This window comes from Oncorhynchus masou, unplaced genomic scaffold, assembly GCF_036934945.1.
Source record: "Oncorhynchus masou masou isolate Uvic2021 unplaced genomic scaffold, UVic_Omas_1.1 unplaced_scaffold_768, whole genome shotgun sequence".
NCBI lineage: Eukaryota > Metazoa > Chordata > Actinopteri > Salmoniformes > Salmonidae > Oncorhynchus > Oncorhynchus masou.
In genome coordinates, this window is record NW_027014146.1 from 331256 (window position 1) to 354893 (window position 23638).

The following is a 23638-nucleotide window of genomic DNA, read 5'->3' on the forward strand; positions in this document are numbered from 1 at the left end:
GCTACTGTAGAAGCATGTCCCTGGCTAACAACATGGTTCTACAGTATAAGCATGTCCCTGGCTAACAGCATGGTGCTACTCTAGTAGCATTCCCTGGCTAACAGCATGGTGCTACTGTAGAAGCATGTCCCTGGCAAACAGCATAGGAGCTTTTCAGTGTTGAGGTTTCAGTGTTTCAACCATAGTGAAGTCTGAAATGTAACATTACTGGCATACAGTATCTTTCACCACCTGTACTGGACAGAAGCATCATCTAAATCACAGTAGTCCTACATTGTTTGTACTTGTTTGTGCAGTCTGCATTTACATATACTGAGTGTACAAAACGTTTGCCCTCAGAACAGCCTCAGTTAATCGGGGCATGGACTCGACAAGGTGTTCCTTAGGGATGCCGGTCCATGTTAACTCCAATGCTTCCACACAGTTGTGTCAAGTTGACTGAATGTCCTTTGGGTGGTGGACTATTCTTTAATACACACGGGAAACTGTTTAGTGTGAAAACCCCAGCAGCACAGCAGTCCTGGACACAAACAGGTGCGCCTGGCACCGACTACCATACCCTGTTCAAAGGAACTTTAGGATTTTGCACACATATATAATCCACGTCTCAATTGTCTCAAGGCTTAATATGGAATTGTTTTAAGAGGGGCATACCTAGGACCATTTTACTTTTTGATTTTGAATTTTAAGACCCCTTGAAGTGTAAAAAAAAAATATATATATATATATACAAAAATGATTTGATAATTTTTTTTATTTAGCCTTATTGCTATTAGCTCACACAAACATATTGAATAACAGATTCACAACATGGAACAACAGATAGTCCCAGTCCCCCCCGTCCCCCAAAGAAAATCTAAAGGAAGTTTGTTCGGAAGTGTCTGTCTGATGTCTGAGACATATAGGAACGACCAGGAAAGATTTGTTAGCATTTTTTTTCTTCTCATGTATTTAACTCCTTATTTTTGGCACTAAACAGTATCCATATATATTGTACTTCCTTTCATTTTGTTCAACTTGCACCGGGGGACCTTCAGCATGTGAGGGCGACCTAGAGGAAATACAACCGACATGTACTTCTTCGTGGGAGTCTCACCTTTACACAGAGGGGTCTTTAGTGTGTAGACCGAACTGTTTGGACGCTACAGACAGATGTTGGCAGATCAGCTGTAACAACTTCAGATGAGTCCCACGCTTGTTTGTGAGTCTCATCTTTCCATCGAGGGGGGGTCATCGTTTTTAGGCCAAACCTTTCGGACTTTACAGACTTGATTTTCGAGATGCCTCGTGGTCTGACAAACATAGCTCTATAGCTCTGTCACCTTTCACCACAGAAGCAGAAGTGAGACATAGGCGGATCCGGTGGCCTGAGACACATCAACCCCCCCCCCCACATATCTCCAGATTAAACTGACCGATTTTGATGGGGATGTTTTTATTATGCTAATTTGATTTCTGTGGGGGGGGTCATCATCAACCTTAGGGGTTAACCCGTCTCCTCTTCTTCATCTAATCTGATTGAAGTGGATCAATAAAGGCATCATAGTTTTCACCTGGATTCACCTGGTCAAGCAGGTGTTCATAATGTTTTGTACACTCAGTGTATAAGTGAGGTGAAGAGGAAATTGAATTCAGCAACTCTTCAGTTCACTCCTTAAAGCTTCTTAATTCATGCACCTTTCCTTTGCGTTCAAATATCTAATATCAAAAGTCTAATGAATTACTCTTACCTCGAAGAAAGCAATTCTGCTCAGCGCCCTGTCCTTTCTCCCCTGTCCCCTCAATGATCTTCTCAACAGCTCCTCAATGTCTGAATCTGAAACAAGCCTGGCGTCAGCCTCCCGTTCCTCTCCGTCTGTGTCTGAACCCGAACAGTCCCTCCAGTCACGCATCTCCTCAAAGTCCCGCAAGAGGATCTGACACTATAACCATCTAGATACATGGACCCACGCTCTCTCCGCAAGAGGATCTGACACTATAACCATCTAGATACATGGACCCATGCTCTCTCCGCAAGAGGTTCTGACACTATAACCATCTAGATAAATGGACCCATGCTCTCTCAGCAAGAGGTTCTGACACTATAACCATCTAGATAAATGGACCCATGCTCTCTCCGCAAGAGGATCTGACACTATAACCATCTAGATAAATGGACCCATGCTCTCTCCGCAAGAGGTTCTGACACTATAACCAGATACATGGACCCATGCTCTCTCCGCAAGAGGTTCTGACACTATAACCAGATACATGGACCCATGCTCTAAACGCAAGAGGTTCTGACACTATAACCATCTAGATAAATGGACCCATGCTCTCTCCGCAAGAGGTTCTGACACTATAACCATCTAGATAAATGGACCCATGCTCTCTCCGCAAGAGGTTCTGACACTATAACCAGATACATGGACCCATGCTCTCTCCGCAAGAGGTTCTGGACTGTACAACCTCAAATGGATCCATGCTCTGATAGAGGTGCTATACACAATCACAGCCACCTTGATACTGACTGAGGCACATTTAAATCAGGTGTCCATCAGAAGTCAGACCAGAGCAACAGATCAGCTGTTTCCTGACCAGGTCTTTGCCAGATTAGCTCCCTATTCCCTTAATAGTACACTACTTTTGACCAGGGACCATGGGGCCTATAGGGTACTAGTCAAAAGTAGTGCACTATATGGTGAATAGGGTGCCATTTGGTGCGTAGATTTCCTCCGGGGACATTATGGAGACTCATTAGTAAGACATCAATCACATCTATTGATTGGCTCAATTTAAAGTGCTGTACTGTACGTTCACAGTCAAAGACAGTTTAATAATTGACCACTAGAGGGCAACACCAGTACATTGTCTACTTGGTGTTCTCAACTGTAGAGCAAGCCTGTTTTAGAATAGCAGAGAAGAAGAAGCAGTTAAAAAAAAATATATATATATGGCAATGTTGTCTTGTCTTTAGTGATTGAATGCAATCCAATGCTCACCCAAAACACAGTAGGTGTCAGAAATACCATGACTGTACAAAACCTGTATAGGCTGTACAACCAATAGAGAGCTGAGAATAACACGTGCTTCTTAGACACTGTTGAACTGCCAGATGGTGAAGCATGACTCATCACTCCGGAGAACGTGTTTCCACTGCTCCAGAGTCCAATGGCGGCCAATTTTACACCACACCAGCCGACGCTTCTCATTGCGCATGGTGATCTTAGGCTTGTGTGCGACTGCTCAGCCATGGAAACCCATTTCATGGAGCCCCTGACAAACTGTTCTTGTGCTGACGTTGCTTCCAGAGGCAGTTTGGAACTCGGTAGGGAGTGTTGCAGATGTTGTTTTACCGGCTACAATCTTCAGTCCCGTTCTGTGAGGTTGGGTGGCCTCTACCACTTCACGGCTGAGGAGTTGTTGCCCCTAGATGTTTCCATTTCACAATAACAGCACTTACAAGTTTACCTGGGCAGAAATGTGACAAAAATGACTTGTTGACGGTACCAGGTTGAAAGTCACTGAGCTCTTCAGTACGAGCCATTCTACCGCCAATGTTTGTCTATGGAGATAGCAAGACTGTGTGATCGATTTTTATACACCTGTCAGCAATGGGTGTGGCTGAAGAAGTCACATACTTTTGTATATATATATACAGTACCAGTCAAAGGTTTGGACACACCTACTCATTCAAGGGCTTTTCTTTATTTTTACTATTTTCTACATTGTAGAATAATAGTGAAGACATCAAAACTATGAAATAACACACTTGGAAATATGTAGTAACCAAGAAATTGTTAAACAAATCAAAATAGATTTTATATTTGAGATTCTTCAAAGTAGCCACCCTTTGCCTTGATGACAGCTTTGCACACGCTTGGCATTCTCTCAACCAGCTTCACCTGGAATGCTTTTCCAACAGTCTTGAAGGGGTTCCCACATATGCTGAGTACTTGTTGGCTGCTTTTCCTTCACTCTGTGGTCCAACTTATCAAAAACCATCTCAATTGGTGTTACGGATACAGTTATCCTGTGTGTGTGTGTATCCTGTGTGTGTGTTTCTTTTCTCTCCTTCTCCCCTCACAGGTGAAAATCATCACTCCCCAATCAGTCAACAACCAATCATCAATCAGAAGACACACCTCCTCCAATTTCCTGACCTATCACAGTTCCTTCCCCATGGTTTAAAAACCCCATTTGTTTGTTCTAGAGCCCAGCCCAGCTCAGCTCAGCTCAGCTCAATCTCTCTGTAAATGCCATGTCTGTAGGTCTCTGTGTTTCACTCTCGCTTTGTGTCGTAACCTCTCTTTTGTTTAAGCACCTCATAGCACTTTGTCATCACCTGTGAGTATTGTTTTTGGTTATGGTGTTTGTGTTTGATTGCTGGTGGAAAAGGGGGAAACCAAGACAAGTCGCCCATGGGCATACACTACCCGTAGGTGAACTTTGTTAAATACACTAGTTAGAACTGGGCGGACCACCCACTGTATTTTTGGTTAGTTAGTTAGCTGTTGTTAAAGTAGGCTAGTCTAGCTTAGGGGTGTTTTTGAATACTTATTGTTTCTTTCCTTGGGTCCAGCCCAGCCCCTTTTCCTGCTCCCCCCATTACCGTGTGTTTATAAATAAACCTAGAGTTTGACGGTAGATTTCAGTTGTCGTGCTTATTTCGTTCACACTTTTCCTTTGTCACAATAATAATTTGCATGAGTTATGTTACGAGTCTCATTACCATCCCCCCTAGACTGTCGGGCCAAAAGGGATTCGTAACAATTGGGTTGAGGTTGGGTGATTGTGGAGGCCAGGTCATCTGATGCAGCACTCCATCATTCTCCTTCTTGGTCAAATAGCCCTTACACAGCCTGGAGGTGTGTTGGGTCATTATCCTGCTGAAAAACTAATTATAGTCCCACTATGCGCAAACCAGATGGGATGGCGTATCACTGCAGAATGCTGTGGTAGCCATGCTGGTTAAGTGTGCCTTGAATTCTAAATAAATCACTAACAGTGTCACCACAGTGTTACCAGCAAAGCACCATCACACCTCCTCCTCCATGCTTCACGGTGGGAACCACACACGCAGAGATCATCCATTCACCTACTCTGCGACTCACAAAGCCACGGCAGTTGGAACCAAAAATCTCAAATTTGAACTCATCAGACCAAAGGACAGATTTCCACCGGTCTAATGTCCATTGCTCAAATTTCTCAGCCCAAGCAAGTCTCTTCTTATTATTGGTGTCCTTTAGTAGTGGTTTCTTTGCAGCAATTCAACCATGAAGGCCTGATTCTCCTTAGGACAGTTGATGTTGAAATGTGTCTGTTACTTGAAGTCTGTGAAGCATTTATTTGGGCTGCAATCTGAGGTTCAGTTAACTCACTGGTATGAAGAGATTCGGGAGACAGGCGCAGGAATGTGTAATAGTTTTTTTATTATACCCCGAATTACGGCTAATTAACACACGCACACGATGATTAAACTTCTTTGGGATCGGTGTCCTGGGACGGTTGAGCTCACGTAGGCTAATGCAATTAGCATGAGGTTGTAAGTAACAAGAACATTTCCCAGGACATAGACATATCTGATATTGGCAGAAAGCTTAAATTCTTGTTCATCTAATTGCACTGTCCAAGTTACAGTAGCTATTACAGTGAAATAATACCATGCTATTGTTTGAGGAGAGTGCACAATTTTGAACATGAAAAGTTATGAATAAACTAATTAGGCACATTTGGGCAGTCTTGATACAAAATTTGGAACAGAAATACAATGATTCATTGGATCAGTCTAAAATGTTGCACATACACTGGTACCATCTACTGGTCAAAATTGAAATTGCACCGGGGCTGGAAAAATACATTATGGCCTTTCTCTTGCATATCAAAGATGATTGTACAAAACAAATACAAAAGAACGGTTGTTTTTTTCCTTGTATTATATTTTACCATATCTAATGTGTTACATTCTCCTACATTAATTTCACATTTCCACAATCTTCAAAGTGTTTCCTTTCAAATGGTGCCAAGAATATGCATATCCTTGCCTCAGGTCCTGAGCTACAGGCAGTTAGATTTGTGAATGTCATTTCCAATCCAGGTGGGACGCCGGTGGCCCTGGGCGGGGGGGATGGGGGGTGGTACTGTCACGTCTGCGCCCCCTCTCCCCCCTGGCACTCAAGGGCGCCAGGCTGCCCAACACTATGTACTCCTGCCACCATCATTACGCACACCTGTTTCCCTCGTCACGCGCATCAGCTCTTCATTGGACTCACCTGGACTCAATCACCTGCTTTCATTACCTTCCCTGTATATGTCTGTTCCCGAGGTTGTTCCCGGCTTCAGCATTATTGTCGTCATGTCGTTTTGTTCCTCCTGTTCTGACGCTGTCCCTGTTCAGTCACTTGTCCGTTCATTAAAATGTTCAACTACCTGCTTCTCATCTCCAGCGTGGGTTCTCACGTCACCTGGTTGTCCAGGTCTTAATTGAAAGGACACAGACACCAGGCCCTCCGTGGAATGAGTTTTGTGCTGTATTTTACAACAGTAATAATTATGCGAGTCACAATGGGAGAGAGTGAGATGGTTGCTGACAGAGTCCCACAGACAGAGTTATAGATGCTATCAGGATAACCGTCTATTCCCTATATAGTGCAGTCTCAGATGGCACCTTATTCCCTATATAATGCTGTCTCAGATGGCACCCTATTCCCTATATAGTGCACTACTTTTGACCAGAGTTCTAGGGTGACATTTGGGATGAAAGCCATAGAGAGTTCTAGATGCTATGAGGACATTCAGGACACCTGTTATGGGCTCACAGAACAGACTGAATAAAAGCATACTCCTATTGATACTGTTGCTACGGATACAAAAGCTACAGAGGCATGATACCCAAGACCACCCAATCAGAGGCATGTTACCCAAAACCACCCAATCAGGGTTGGGTTCAATTGGAATTGAAGTCAGTCAATTCAGGAAGTGTTTTAAATGTACAATTCCAAAACTTTTACACCTTTTCAGTTTATTGAGATATTATCAAAAGTAGATGGCTTTTTTTTAAATTATTCAATAGTAATTTCAGTTTACTTCCTGAATTGACAAGCTTGAATTAAAATGGACTAACCCTACACCAAATACCTCATGGTTTCAGACTTACAGGGTCCAGTGTAGAGCAGCTGAGAGTTTGTCATGCTTTTTGGAGGCCAAACTACTATTACAATACATTTGCATTCGACAGGAAGTGTGCTGAGACTTTATCCAGTTTTTCCAGAGTTTGCAGGCCAAAGTCTTCGATACCCTGGCCATCCAGGCAACTATCAATGTTAAGCCTTGCATTAGGAATTTGAAAAGAAAACAAGACACAACAATAGAACTCCAACAATGACTGGCGGAACACCAGAACACCGGAACACCAGGAATGTTAGTCAGTGTTCCAGTGGGTTCCTCTGAGATCCTATCAGTTCTTCCTCCTCAGGAATCATCCTCTGTCTTGATGATGTGGAACAACGTGATGTTGAACAGAACCTGGTGTCCATTGTTCCAGCCGTACAGAGCCCGGTCCCTGGCGTTGTAACCCAACATGGACATGTGGAAGTACTGGTTATGGAAGGGGATGTCTGTGTACTCATAGCTGGATGTCTTGGTGGAGTATGAGTAGTAAACCTTAGCGCCAGTCAGGTGAGAGTTGGTGATGTAGAGTGTTCCGCAGATCATAAAGGACTCCCCCGCGTTCCGTTTGGAATATTCCGTGTTCCATGTTCCGAGGATTTGTAGTGTCTCCGGGTTGAGCTGGCTGATGACGATGTTTCCTGCGTTCTGATTGGTGGCGTAGACGGCCCACAGACCCAGCTCGTCGGCCATGAGGTCTATGTCGGAGAAGCCTCCCCAGGTGTAAGGGTAGACATTGTGGAACCCGGCGTTCTCCAAGGCTCTCTGGGTTACAACCCGCCCCGTCTCGAAACGGTAACACACCACGATGTTGCTCTGGACCTTGTTGTAGTACAGAGAGCCATTGTGCACCACATGGTTGGTTCCGGCCCACTTGAACGGCAGGTTGTAGGTTCGAGACTCGACCCCGGAAACAAAGTCTGCTATGGACTTGTACTCTTTGACGATCTTGTTGTTGGTGTAGCTATCCATGTACCAGACCTGGGTTAGAACACAATACCATCATTAATAATTTAAAGGTTTAATTTAAAACCTTTTATCTACAGGTAGAAAAACATAGTAGAAGAGGTAGAACGTTGCCACAAACTCTTTGGTGTAAAATGCTTTTTTGTCTGTCTGAAATGCTTTTTTGTCTGTCTGAAATGCTTTTTTGTCTGTCGGAAATGCTTTTTTGGCTCTCTGAAATGCCTTTCCATCACTGGATGCAGCAGTACATTATGATGTAGTTAGACCACTGGTGGCCTCCCCTCCTCTTGGAGAGTCACTGGGTTGTAGATACTTTCGCTCCAGCTCTAGCACACGCGGCTCTAGGTTCTGATGAGCAACTGACTAATAGAATGTCATGTCTATCAGTAGTTCTACAGGAGTAAGATTGTTCACATTTGCTGTCGTCAAATACACATGTACCCTCATCTAACCCTTCATTCCCTCCTCATCCATCCCTCCCTCCCCTTATCCCTCCCTCCCCTCATCCCTCTCTCCAGTCCCTCATCCATCCCTCCCTCCCCTCATCCATCCCTCCCTCCCCTCATCCATCCCTCCCTCCCATCCCTCATCCCTCCCTCCCTCCCTCATCCCTCACTCCCCCTCCCTCTCCTCAACCCCGCCTTCAACCCTCCCCCACCCACCCCTCCCTCCCCTCATCCCTCATCCCTCACTCCTCCCCCCACTCCTCACCCTATTGTTTGTAGGGGAGGCCTGTGGATCTGTCATCCAGGCTCCAAACCGTGTCCCAGAGGTCTTCACCGTCTCCGGTGCAGCGATCTTCATCAGTTTACCACAGGCTGTTCACGCACACAACACACACCCCACAGTACTCAGATAGATATATCCACCCCTGACTGTGGCTCTTAACAGTTTATTAACTCTCACCAATGGAACAATCACCCGGATCTGTTATTATGTTACTAGGACTGAGTCCCAAATAGCGGCAGGGTAGCCTAGTGGTTAGAGTGTAGAGGCGGCAGGGTAGCCTAGTGGTTAGAGTGTAGAGGCGGCAGGGTAGCCTAGTGGTTAGAGTGTAGAGGCTGCAGGGTAGCCTAGTGGTTAGAGTGTAGAGGCGGCAGGGTGGCCTAGTGGTTAGAGTGTAGAGGCGGCAGGGTAGCCTAGTGGTTAGAGTGTAGAGGCGGCAGGGTAGCCTAGTGGTTAGAGTGTAGAGGCGGCAGGGTAGCCTAGTGGTTAGAGTGTAGAGGCGGCAGGGTAGCTTAGTGGTTAGAGTGTAGAGGCGGCAGGGTGGCCTAGTGGTTAGAGTGTAGAGGCGGCAGGGTAGCCTAGTAGTTAGAGTGTTGGACTAGCAACCGAAAGGTTGCAAGTTCAAAACCCCCGAGCTGACAAGGTATAAATCTGTCGTTCTACCCCTGAACAAGGCAGTTAAACCCACTGTTCCTAGGCCGTCATTGAAAATAAGAATTTGTTCTTAAAACCGACTTGCCAAGTTAAATAATGGATGAAATAAAAATGGCACCCTTTTTTTTCTTTCATATTCTCAGAATAAGAGGCTCTGTGATATTGTTTTGCAGAAAAGGTTGGAGGCCAGTTGCGTCCCGACTCGCCTAAGCCTGGGGCAGGAGGAAGGTTTGGTTTAGAAAAACATAGGGTAAGGGGAGGAGTCATAAACGCAAGGGGCGATAACCACACATTCCTCACTGGGCTTAAGGATTGGCATCTTTGGCTCGCTTGAAGAACCTGTTACCTGAACAAGAAGATAGCTGTAGATTTCTAGCTTATATATATATACATACACACACACGTTGATATTTATTACATTTATATTGTTATTATCAAGTGTTAAAGTAAAGTTCTAGAAGGAATCCTCAAGACTACCTTATTGATTAGAGTCTTTAAGTAGCCATTAGAGTTTCATCAACAACTGAAGGACTGATCAACCTGAGGGGGGAGACCAAAAAAACCCACTTAATAGTTGTAGAGGTTTGAGACCGTATCTTCTTGTAAATGCGGTTCTTCTCTTATCTATTGTCATAGATACAAAACATTGCATTGGTAGTCTAATGGGGAGTTAGAAAAGGATGCTGGAGGTATCTTTATTGGTGATTTATTGCCTTGTCATACAACCGGTGGGTCTAACTGAATGCTGATTGGTTAAAAGTTGTTCATAATTGCTTTAAAAACTTTTTTTTTTCCCGTTTCTGGGATTTGGAATAAACCTGATTTATTGTTCTGAAACCCCGTGTCATCAAAGAGTCATACAAGTACGTGACGTTTTACTCTAGGTTCCTAAATTCATTTGATTGATTGAGGATTTAAACCATCTGGTTAATATATCGATTGGGATCTGGAGTAATTAAATCTGAGACTAGATTATAGTTACTAAGTGTATCGATCACGAGGAGGGGTGATTCTGGGTAGAGCCAAACAGGAAAAAATGTACCCTTATAGTGTCTATGGTGGAAGCTCTGGACTAGACGACAGTGCCGTATGGAACAGGAGTGAGGGGGCATAGACACTAGGCTATAAGCATAACCCACTGAAAAATGCCCTCATCGCGGACGTTGAGATGCAGTCTCTAGCGGATGCAGTCCCTAGCGGATGCAGTCCCTAGCTGATGCAGTCCCTAGCTGATGCAGTCCCTAGCTGATGCAGTCCCGAGCTGATGCAGTCCCGAGCTGATGCAGTCCCGAGCTGATGCAGTCCCTAGCTGATGCAGTCCCTAGCTGATGCAGTCCCTAGCTGATGCAGTCCCTAGCTGATGCAGTCCCTAGCTGATGCAGTCCCTAGCTGATGCAGTCCCTAGCTGATGCAGTCATAGCTGATGCAGTCATAGCTGATGCAGTCCCTAGCTGATGCAGTCATAGCTGATGCAGTCCCTAGCTGATGCAATCCCTAGCTGATGCAATCCCTAGCTGATGCAATCCCTAGCTGATGCAATCCCTAGCTGATGCAATCCCTAGCTGTAAACTAACCCGGTGGTGTGGTTGTGCGGTATCTATCAGGTCCAGAGAACTAGGAGGCGAGGACAACCGACTGTTGCCGGGCAGGTCAGAGAACTAGGGCCGGGGGACAACCCGACTGTTGCCGGGCAGGTCAGAGAACTAGGGAGCGAGGGACAACCGACTGTTGCCGGGCAGGTCCAGAGAACTAGGAGCGAGGGACAACCGACTGTTGCCGGGCAGGTCCAGAGAACTAGGAGCGAGGGACAACCGACTGTTGCCAGGCAGGTCCAGAGAACTAGGAGCGAGGGACAACCGACTGTTGCCAGGCAGGTCCAGAGAACTAGGAGCGAGGGACAACCGACTGTTGCCAGGCAGGTCCAGAGAACTAGGAGCGAGGGACAACCGACTGTTGCCGGGCAGGTCCAGAGAACTAGGAGCGAGGGACAACCGACTGTTGCCGGGCAGGTCCAGAGAACTAGGAGCGAGGGACAACCGACTGTTGCCAGGCAGGTCCAGAGAACTAGGAGCGAGGGACAACCGACTGTTGCCGGGCAGGTCCAGAGAACTAGGAGTGAGGGACAACCGACTGTTGCCGGGCAGGTCCAGAGAACTAGGAGCGAGGGACAACCGACTGTTGCCGGGCAGGTCCAGAGAACTAGGAGTGAGGGACAACCGACTGTTGCCGGGCAGGTCCAGAGAACTAGGAGCGAGGGACAACCGACTGTTGCCGGGCAGGTCCAGAGAACTAGGAGTGAGGGACAACCGACTGTTGCCAGGCAGGTCCAGAGAACTAGGAGCGAGGGACAACCGACTGTTGCCGGGCAGGTCCAGAGAACTAGGAGCGAGGGACAACCGACTGTTGCCAGGCAGGTCCAGAGAACTAGGAGCGAGGGACAACCGACTGTTGCCGGGCAGGTCCAGAGAACTAGGAGCGAGGGACAACCGACTGTTGCCGGGCAGGTCAGAGAACTAGGAGCGAGGGACAACCGACTGTTGCCGGGCAGGTCCAGAGAACTAGGAGCGAGGGACAACCGACTGTTGCCGGGCAGGTCCAGAGAACTAGGAGCGAGGGACAACCGACTGTTGCCAGGCAGGTCAGAGAACAGAGGGACCGACTGTTGCCGGGCAGGTCCAGAGAACGAGGGACAACCGACTGTTGCCAGGCAGGTCCAGAGAACTAGGAGCGAGGGACAACCGACTGTTGCCAGGCAGGTCAGAGAACAGAGAACTGTTGCCGGGCAGGAGAGGGACAACCGACTGTTGCCGGGCAGGTCCAGAGAACTAGGAGCGAGGGACAACCGACTGTTGCCAGGCAGGTCCAGAGAACTAGGAGCGAGGGACGACCGACTGTTGCCAGGCAGGTCCAGAGAACTAGGAGCGAGGACAACCGACTGTTGCCAGGCAGGTCTAGGAGAGGGAACTAGGTCCAGAGAACTAGGAAGGGACAACCGACTGTTGCCAGGCAGGTCCAGAGAACTAGGAGCAAGGGACAACCGACTGTTGCCAGGCAGGTCCAGAGAACTAGGAGCAAGGGACAACCGACTGTTGCCAGGCAGGTCCAGAGAACTAGGAGCGAGGGACAACCGACTGTTGCCAGGCAGGTTAGATCCGACGTTGTGCTACTGGGGGTTCTTTGGAAGTGGTATTTTATTGTGACACTACATTAGACCAGAGGCTTATGGGCCCACGTTGCTCTGTATAGGGGACTAAGGTGTCATTTGCGATGCATTCTAGGACACACAGTTCCATCTCACTAATGAGTTTATACGATACACTAGAATAGGTCACAAACTTATCAACGATAGTTTCCTTGCTACATTTCCAGTAACAGGTAAGACTCTGCTTAGTTTAGGATGATAAAACTAGAAAACTTTAAATAAAAGGGACAGTCACAGTCCCCAGTGGCCCCACAGACCTCCAAATGTACAGTCGAAAGTTCACGTACACTTAGGATGAAGTCATTAAAACTATTTTTTCAACCACTTCACAAATGTATTGTTAACAAACTATAGTTTTGGCAAGTCGGTTAGGACATCTACTTTGTGCATGATACAAGTAATTATTCCAACAATTGTTTACAGACAGATTATTTCACTTGTAATTCACTGTATCACAATTCCAGTGCGTCAGAAATTGACATACACTAAGTTGACTGTGCCTTTAAACAGCTTGGAAAATTCCAGAAAATTATGTCAGGGCTTTAGAACGTTCTGATAGGCTAACTGACATCATGGATGTATTTCAAGGCCCACCTGCAAACTCAGTGCCTCTTTGCTTGACATTATGGGAAAATCAAAAGAAATCAGCCAAGACCTCAGAAAAAAATCTGTAGACCTCCACAAGTCTGATTCATCCTTGGGAGCAATTTCCAAACGCCTGAAGGTACCACGTTCATCTGTACAAACAATAGTACGCAAGTATAAACACCATGGGACCACGCAGCCGTCATACCGCTCAGGCAGGAGATGCGTTCTGTCTCCTAGAGATGAATGTACTTTGGTGCGAAAAGTGCAAAACAATCCCAGAACAACAGCAAAGAACCTTGTGAAGATGCCTTGTGGAAACAGGTACAAAAGTATCTATATCCACAGTAAAATGAGTCCTATATCGACATAACCTGAAAGGCTGCTCAGCAAGGAAGAAGCCACTGCTCCAAAACCGCCATAAAAAAGCCAGACTACGGTTTGCAACTGCACATGGGGACAAAGATCGTACTTTTTGGAGAAATGTCCTCTGGTCTGATGAAACAAAAATATAACTGTTTGGCCATAATGACCATCTTTATGTTTGGAGGAAAAAGGGGAAACTTGCAAGCTGAAGATCACCATCCCAACCGTGAAGCACGGGGGTAGCAGCGTCATGTTGTGGGTGTGCTTTGCTGCAGGGGGTCTTGTGCACTTCACAAAATCGATGGCGTCATGAGGAAGGAAAATTATGTGGATGTATTGAAGCAACATCTCAAGACATCAGTCAGGAAGTTTAAGCATGGTCGCAAATGTGTCTTCCAAATTAACAATGATCCCAAGCAAACTTCCAAAGTCAAGGTAAAGTCAAGGTATTGGAGTGGCCATCACAAAGACCTGACCTCAATCCTATAAAGCATCTATGGGCAGAACTGAAAAAGCGTGTGCGAGAAAGGAGGCCTACAAACCTGACTCAGTTACACCAGCTCTGTCAGGAGGAATGGGCCAAAAATCATCCAAGGTTGTGTAAGGCTACCCGAAACGTTTGACCCAAGTTAAACAATTTAAAGGCAATGCTACCAAATACTAATTAAGTGTATGTAATTTCTGACCCACTGGGAATGTGATGAAAGAAATAAAAGCTGAAATAAATCATTCTCTCTACTATTGTTCTGACATTTCATATTCTCAAAATAATGTGGTGGTCCTAACTGACCAAAGACAGGGAATGTTTACTAGGATTAAATGTCAGGAAATGTGAAAATGTATTTGGCTAAGGTGTATGTAAACTTCCGACTTCAACTGTATTCTATATTTTTTTACAATACATTTAAACCTTACTTTTAAACATCTTTTCGTGTACTATGCCTGGGAAGGACGCATGTATCTTTGTAGTGACTGGGTGTATTGATACACCATATTAATTAATATCTTCACAAGGCTCAAAGGGATATTTTACTCATCTACCAATAGGTGCCCTTCTTTGTGAGGCATTGGAAAGCCTCCCAGGTTTTTGTAGTTGAATCTGTGTTTGAAATTCACTGCTCGACTGAAGGACCTTACAGATAATTGTATGTGTGGGGGTACAGATATCAAAAATCATATTTAAACACTATTATTGCACAGAACGAGTCCATGAAACGTGTGTGACTTGTTAATGAAATGTTTACTCCTGAATTTATTTAGACTTGACTAAGGGCTTGAATACTTATTGACTTAAGACATTTCAGCTTTTCATTTTAGAATCAATTAGTAAACATTTCAAAAAACATAATTTTACTTTGACATTATGGAGTATTGTGTGTAGGCCAGTAACAAATATATATATATATATATATATATATATATATATATATATGTGACGTAGAAGTCCGTCACTGGCCGCGGGCAGCATTTGGTTCTTTAACGCACACACATATTCATCACGCCTCCCTGCGCCATTATAAGATAAGTTAACAATGTGGGTCGAAACACAAATTAACTTCTGTCTTGGTGCATGCATTTCACACTTGTCAATGTTCATATTTGAGAGATACAATAATTATTATACTTATCAATGTTGTGGATGAGCGCATTGTTTGTTTGTTCTGTTCCTCTCTCTCCATCTCTGTAGCTTCCGGGTATGCTGGAAAAGGACCCGAGCTAAGGGAATTGGGTTGGCTTTATAGTGCCTGTCCCAAATGGCTCATTAATGCATATGGGCATATTGAAAGATATTGTCAGTAGTGATGTAATGTTGTAAATGTTATGTTGTGATATTGTTTAAAACCGTGTTGCAATGTATATCCTTTAGTATGTTTAGTTCATGGAAAATGTAGGTTTGTATTGTTAATTGATTAATTAATTAGGGTTAATTGTTCTGAGGGGAGGGGCTAGCCCTACAAAAGGAGCCTCTCTTTCAGTCATGAAGAGGCAGTTTGGATTGAGCTGTGGATGGGGCAGCATTGTTTTTAAGCTGTCCCATAAGGTAGACGTTGATGGCAGTACTGTTGTTTTTTGTTCCGGAATCACTTGTAAATAAACACCTATGCACAGAAGAACTTTTGCGGTTCCGCCATCTTTTTATTTTGATAGAGGTTAGGTTATCCAGTTTAGCCTTCTGGCCTACTCTACATGACAATATATATGTATGTATATGTGTATATATGTATGTGTGTGTATATGTGTATATATATAAATATATATGTGTGTGTGTGTGTGTGTATATATATATATATAAATCATTGTTAAATTCAGGCTGTAACAACAACATGTGGAAGAGTCAAAGGGTGTGAATACCTTCTCAAGGCCACTGTATGTAGTGTAAATGTCTATGATAAGTCCTGTATATGTCTATGGTATGTAATGGTATATGTCTATGATAAGTCCTGTATATGTCTATGGTATGTAATGGTATATGTCTATGATAAGTCCTGTATATGTCTATGATAAGTCCTGTATATGTCTATGATAAGTCCTGTATATGTCTATGGTATGTGATGGTATATGTCTATGATACGTCCTGTATATGTCTATGATAAGTCCTGTATATGTCTATGATAAGTCCTGTATATGTCTATAGTATGTAATGGTTTATGTCTATGATAAGTCCTGTATATGTCTATGATAAGTCCTGTATATGTCTATAGTATGTCATGCTATATGTCTATGATAAGTCCTGTATATGTCTATGATAAGTCCTGTATATGTCTATAGTATGTAATGGTATATGTCTATGATAAGTCCTGTATATGTCTATTGTATGTAATGGTATATGTCTATGATAAGTCCTGTATATGTCTATGGTATGTGATGGTATATGTCTATGATAAGCCCTGTATATGTCTATGATAAGTCCTGTATATGTCTATGATAAGTCCTGTATATGTCTATAGTATGTCATGCTATATGTCTATGATAAGTCTTGTATATGTCTATGATAAGTCTTGCATATGTCTATGATAAGTCCTGTATATGTCTATGGTATGTAATGGTATATGTCTATGATAAGTCCTGTATATGTCTATGATAAGTCCTGTATATGTCTATTGTATGTAATGGTATATGTCTATGATAAGTCCTGTACATGTCTATGATAAGTCCTGTATATGTCTATGATAAGTCCTGTATATGTCTATGATAAGTCCTGTATATGTATATGATAAGTCCTGTATATGTCTATAGTATGTAATGGTATATGTCTATGATAAGTCCTGTATATGTCTATGATAAGTCCTGTATATGTCTATGGTATGTGATGGTATATGTCTATGATAAGTCCTGTATATGTCTATGATAAGTCCTGTATATGTCTATGATAAGTCCTGTATATGTCTATGATAAGTCCTGTATATGTCTATGATAAGTCCTGTATATGTCTATAGTATGTAATGGTATATGTCTATGATAAGTCCTGTATATGTCTATGATAAGTCCTGTATATGTCTATTGTATGTAATGGTATATGTCTATGATAAGTCCTGTATATTTCTATGGTATGTGATGGTATATGTCTATGATAAGTCCTGTATATGTCTATGATAAGTCCTGTATATGTCTATGATAAGTCCTGTATATGTCTATGATAAGTCCTGTATATTTCTATAGTATGTAATGGTATATGTCTATGATAAGTCCTGAATATGTCTATGATAAGTCCTGTATATGTCTATAGTATGTAATGGTATATGTCTATGATAAGTCCTGTATATGTCTATGATAAGTCCTGTATATGTCTATGGTATGTAATGGTATATGTCTATGATAAGTCCTGTATATGTCTATGGTATGTAATGGTATATGTCTATGATAAGTCCTGTATATGTCTATGGTATGTAATGGTATATGTCTATGATAAGTCCTGTATATGTCTATGATAAGTCCTGTATATGTCTATGATAAGTCCTGTATATGTCTATGATAAGTCCTGTATATTTCTGTAGTATGTAATGGTATATGTCTATGATAAGTCCTGAATATGTCTATGATAAGTCCTGTATATGTCTATAGTATGTAATGGTATATGTCTATGATAAGTCCTGTATATGTCTATGGTATGTAATGGTATATGTCTATGATAAGTCATGTATATGTCTATGGTATGTAATGGTATATGTCTATGATAAGTCCTGTATATGTCTATAGTATGTAATGGTATATGTCTATGATAAGTCCTGTATATGTCTATGATAAGTCCTGTATATGTCTATTGTATGTAATGGTATATGTCTATGATAAGTCCTGTATATGTCTATGGTATGTGATGGTATATGTCTATGATAAGTCCTGTATATGTCTATGATAAGTCCTGTATATGTCTATGATAAGTCCTGTATATGTCTATGATAAGTCCTGTATATGTCTATAGTATGTCATGCTATATGTCTATGATAAGTCTTGTATATGTCTATGATAAGTCTTGCATATGTCTATGATAAGTCCTGTATATGTCTATGGTATGTAATGGTATATGTCTATGATAAGTCCTGTATATGTCTATGGTATGTGATGGTATATGTCTATGATAAGTCCTGTATATGTCTATGATAAGTCCTGTATATGTCTATAGTATGTAATGGTATATGTCTATGATAAGTCCTGTATATGTCTATGATAAGTCCTGTATATGTCTATAGTATGTAATGGTATATGTCTATGATAAGTCCTGTATATGTCTATGATAAGTCCTGTATATGTCTATGATAAGTCCTGTATATGTCTATGATAAGTCCTGTATATGTCTATGGTATGTAATGGTATATGTCTATGATAAGTCCTGTATATGTCTATGGTATGTGATGGTATATGTCTATGATAAGTCCTGTATATGTCTATGATAAGTCCTGTATATGTCTATGATAAGTCCTGTATATGTCTATAGTATGTAATGGTATATGTCTATGATAAGTCCTGTATATGTCTATGATAAGTCCTGTATATGTCTATAGTATGTAATGGTATATGTCTATGATAAGTCCTGTATATGTCTATAGTATGTAATGGTATATGTCTATGATAAGTCCTGTATATGTCTATGATAAGTCCTGTATATGTCTATGGTATGTGATGGTATATGTCTATGATAAGTCCTGTATATGTCCATGATAAGTCCTGTATATGTCTATGATAAGTCCTGTATATGTCTATGATAAGTCCTGTATATGTCTATGATAAGTCCTGTATATGTCTATGGTATGTGATGGTATATGTCTATGATATGTAATGGTATATGTCTATGGTATGTAATGGTATATGTATATATTTGTATAATACTGTATATTCCCATGGTATGTAACTGTATATTTGTCTAATACTGTATATTCATATGGTATTTATATTGGTATATTTGTATAATACTGTATATTTGTATAATACTTTATATTTCTATGATATGTAACTGTATATTTGTATAATACTATATATTCATATGGTATGTATATTTGTATAATACTGTATATTTGTATAATACTGTATATTTCTATGATATGTACTGTATATTTGTATAATACTGTATATTTCTATGATATGTACTGTATATTTGTATAATACTGTATATTCATATGGTATGTATATTGGTATATTTGTATAATACTGTATATTTCTATGATATGTACTGTATATATCTATAATACTGTATATTCCCATGGTATGTAACTGTATATTTGTATAATACTGTATATTCATATGATATTTATATTGGTATATTTGTATAATACTGTATATTTGTATAATACTTTATATTTATATGATATGTAACTGTATATTTGTATAATACTATATATTCATATGGTATGTATATTTGTATAATACTGTATATTTGTATAATACTGTATATTTCTATGGTATGTAACTGTATATTTGTATAATACTGTATATTCATATGGTATGTATATTGGTATATTTGTATAATACTGTATATTTGTATAATACTGTATATTTCTATGATATGTACTGTATATTTGTATAATACTGTATATTTCTATGATATGTACTGTATATTTGTATAATACTGTTTATTCATATGGTATGTATATTGGTTTATTTGTATAATACTGTATATTTCTATGATATGTACTGTATATATCTATAATACTGTATATTCCCATGGTATGTAACTGTATATTTGTATAATACTGTATATTCATATGGTATTTATATTGGTATATTTGTATAATACTGTATATTTGTATAATACTTTATATTTATATGATATGTAACTGTATATTTGTATAATACTATATATTCATATGGTATGTATATTTGTATAATACTGTATATTTGTATAATACTGTATATTTCTATGATATGTACTGTATATTTGTATAATACTGTATATTTCTATGATATGTACTGTATATTTGTATAATACTGTGTATTCATATGGTATGTATATTGGTATATTTGTATAATACTGTATATTTCTATGATATGTACTGTATATATCTATAATACTGTATATTCCCATGGTATGTAACTGTATATTTGTATAATACTGTATATTCATATGGTATTTATATTGGTATATTTGTATAATACTGTATATTTGTATAATACTTTATATTTATATGATATGTAACTGTATATTTGTATAATACTATATATTCATTTGGTATGTATATTTGTATAATACTGTATATTTCTATGATATGTACTGTATATTTGTATAATACTGTATATTGGTATATTTGTATAATACTGTATATTTCTATGATATGTACTGTATATATCTATAATACTGTATATTCCCATGGTATGTAACTGTATATTTGTATAATACTGTATATTCATATGGTATGTATATTGGTATATTTGTATAATACTGTATATTTCTATGATATGTACTGTATATTTGTATAATACTGTATATTTGTATATTTTTATAATACTGTATATTTCTATGGTATGTAACTGTATATTTGTATAATACTGTATATTTCTATGATATGTAACTGCATATTTGTATAATACTGTATATTTCTATGATATGTAGCTGTATATTTGTATAATACTGTATATTTCTATGATATGTAACTGTATATTTGTATAATACTGTATATTTCTATGATATGTACTGTATATATCTATAATACTGTATATTCACATGGTATGTAACTGTATATTTGTATAATACTGTATATTTCTATGATATGTACTGTATATATATCTATAATATTGTATATTCATATGGTTATGGGTACAAGCGTGCATGTCTGTGTGTAATTCCCTGAGTTTGCTCCTCTCCGGTTCCTGCCTGTGTGTATATACAGTATGTACATAGTACCTCAACTACCACAACCTCATGGACATTGACTTGGGTTCTTGGCCTTGTATACAGCCTCGTTATTTTTTTAAAACATTTTATTGTGTGATTATTTCCTTTTTTTTTTAAATTGAGCAAATGTTTCTTACTTTTTAGCATGGTTGGGAAATGGCTCCCCAGTAAGCGTTTAGCGGTAAAGTAATGTCTACACCTGTTGTAATTTGGCGCATGTGACAAATAACATTTGATTCGATTTGTGTGTGTGTGCGCGCGCGAGTGTGCCTAAATGCATCGGTATGTGACTCACTGAGTCTGCTCCTGCAGTTGCGTAGCCTGCCCTCCAGACTCAGAACCCTGTGTTGTAGTTCCTCAGAGTCGTAGGCTCCTATCTCCTCCTGGATGGCTGTGAGCACCATAGACAAGTTCCTGATCTCCTGCTTAAACTGGACGACGAGCTGGGCGTCTGTCTTGTACTGTTCCAACACCGGGATCAGAGGCTGTAGGGCATCCATCTTACCCTTCAACTCCTGGAGGAGAGGGGGATACACCGTTTTTAGTTTGATTCAGTTCAGTTCGATTTGTTTCGAATTTAATGACATTTTTGTTAAAAAGACATTATAATAAGGTCATGTTCTTCCTAAAGATGTTATAGTAAGGTAGCCTGGCGGCAGGTAAGCTCATTGGGATAGTAACCGTGTCACGCCCTGATCTGTTTCCCCTGTCTTTGTGATTGTCTCCACCCCCCTCCAGGTGTTGCCCATCTTCCCCATTATCCCCTGTGTATTTATACCTGTGTTCTCTGTTTGTATGTTGCCAGTTTTTTTTTTTGTAGAACCTACCAGCGTTTGTTTCCCTGCTCCTGCCTGCCCTGACCCTGAGACTGCCTGTCGTTCTGGACCCTTACACCCTGTCTGGATTATTGACCCCTGCCCTGACCCTGACCCTGAGACTGTCTGTTGTTCTGGACCCTTACACCCTGTCTGGATTATTGACCCCTGCCCTGACCCTGACCCTGAGACTGCCTGTCATTCTGGACCCTTACCCCACCTGTCTGGATTATTGACCCCTACCCTGACCCTGACCCTGACCATGAGACTGACCCTGAGACTGACCCTGACCCTGGCCCTGAGACTGCCTGTTGTTCTGGACCCTTACACCCTGTCTGGATTATTGACCCCTGCCATGACCCTGACCATGAGACTGACCCTGACCCTGACCCTGAGACTGCCTGTTGTTCTGGACCCTTACACCCTGTCTGGATTATTGACCCCTGCCCTGCCCTGACCCTGACCCTGACCCTGAGACTGCCTGTTGTTCTGGACCCTTACACCCTGTCTGGATTATTGACCCCTGCCCTGCCCTGACCCTGACCCTGACCCTGACCCTGAGACTGCCTGTTGTTCTGGACCCTTACACTCTGTCTGGATCATTGACCCCTGCCTGACCTGACCCTGAGACTGCCTGTTGTTCTGGACCCTTACACCCTGTCTGGATCATTGACCCCTGCCAGCCCTGACCCTGACCCTGACCCTGAGACTGCCTGTCGTTCTGGACCCTTACACCCTGTCTGGATCATTGACCCCTGCCTGACCTGACCCTGAGACTGCCTGTTGTTCTGGACCCTTACACCCTGTCTGGATCATTGACCCCTGCCCTGACCCTGACCTGTCGTTTGCCTGTCCCTGTTTAAGGAATAAACATTTGTTTCTTCAACACTGTCTGCATCTGGGTCACACCATGAACGTGATAAACCTGACTAGGTGAAAATCTGTCGATGTGTCCCCGAGCAAGGCGCTTAACCCTAATAGTTCGTGGTAGTCGTTCTGGATAAGAGTGTCTGCTAAATTCCTATAATGTAATGCTCTGGTTAAAGACGTTATAATAAGGTCATGTTCTGCTTAAAGCGAGGTCAGAACCATATAACAACCAGAAACAAATCTGTATTTTTCACACCTGGAAGTTTCTGTTGACCTGTGTCTTCCCGTCGGCCTCTACCTGTCTGAACTTTGACCTTAGCCCTTTGAACTGGCCCTCCATCCTCATGATGTACTGGAAGTCTCTCTGAGTCCGCAGGTTCAGTACCTCAATGGACTGGGACATGTTCTGGACCTACGGGACAAGAATGGAAGACCATGGTTAGTCGGCACCAAAGGAGAGGAAGAGGAGCATGATTATTCTGCCCCCCCCCACACCAGATGAAGCACCACTGTTAACGTTTTCCTTTTTCCTTCAAGGGAACAATATTTATAATGAGGGTTACATGGAGAAAATCAGACCTCTCTGAAATAAGAAATGGATGGCCATACCTTCAGCAAAATATATTTTACCTAAACTCTCCTTGAACACTTAAAAACAAACAGTGAGCCCCTCCTATACCCAAAATTTAAAAAAGTAAAACAAACTGCATAGAGGATAACATGTCAACCATTTACCCTCACTTCTTGGACAGAACAGAGCCTGAGATATGTCGTTTTAGAAACTGTTGTTCGTCCTGTACTCATTACAAGGCAAAAATGTTTTATAGCGCATAGGGCTGCGGTTCTAAAAGGTTCTGGGTTCGCAGACCACCGTGGACAAAAGTAGGGGTGGAAATATCTACTTTGTAGTAAAAACATTGCATGAATCTATCATCGTATTTGCAGGTCCGAGAAAAAAATTGTATTTTATAATTTCATGCAATT

At 41.5% G+C, this 23638-nt stretch overlaps 1 protein-coding gene across 1 annotated transcript; it reads right to left on the minus strand.

The window, feature by feature from the left end:
• Positions 1–7449: 7449 nt before the first annotated feature.
• LOC135537408 (noelin-3-like) lies at positions 7450–23057 on the minus strand. Its single transcript, XM_064963578.1, has 4 exons — positions 22911–23057; positions 21265–21484; positions 8824–8930; positions 7450–8127 (listed from the first exon to the last, which is right to left on the minus strand). Exons 1-4 carry the CDS (start codon positions 23055–23057, stop codon positions 7450–7452), a joined length of 1152 nt encoding a protein of 383 aa, XP_064819650.1.
• Positions 23058–23638: the final 581 nt, after the last annotated feature.

What these genes read in the sequence shown, in the direction of transcription:
- LOC135537408 (XM_064963578.1), bottom strand. Translation starts at nt 23,057, where the DNA reads ATGTCCCAGTCCATTGAGGTACTGAACCTGCGGACTCAGAGAGACTTC. An exon ending in CAACTGCAGGAGCAGACTCA is followed by an intron (nt 8,931 to 21,264) that starts GTGAGTCACATA and finishes GTGCGTGAACAG; the next exon opens with CCTGTGGTAAACTGATGAAG. An exon ending in CCTCCCCTACAAACAATAGG is followed by an intron (nt 8,128 to 8,823) that starts GTGAGGAGTGGG and finishes GTTCTAACCCAG; the next exon opens with GTCTGGTACATGGATAGCTA.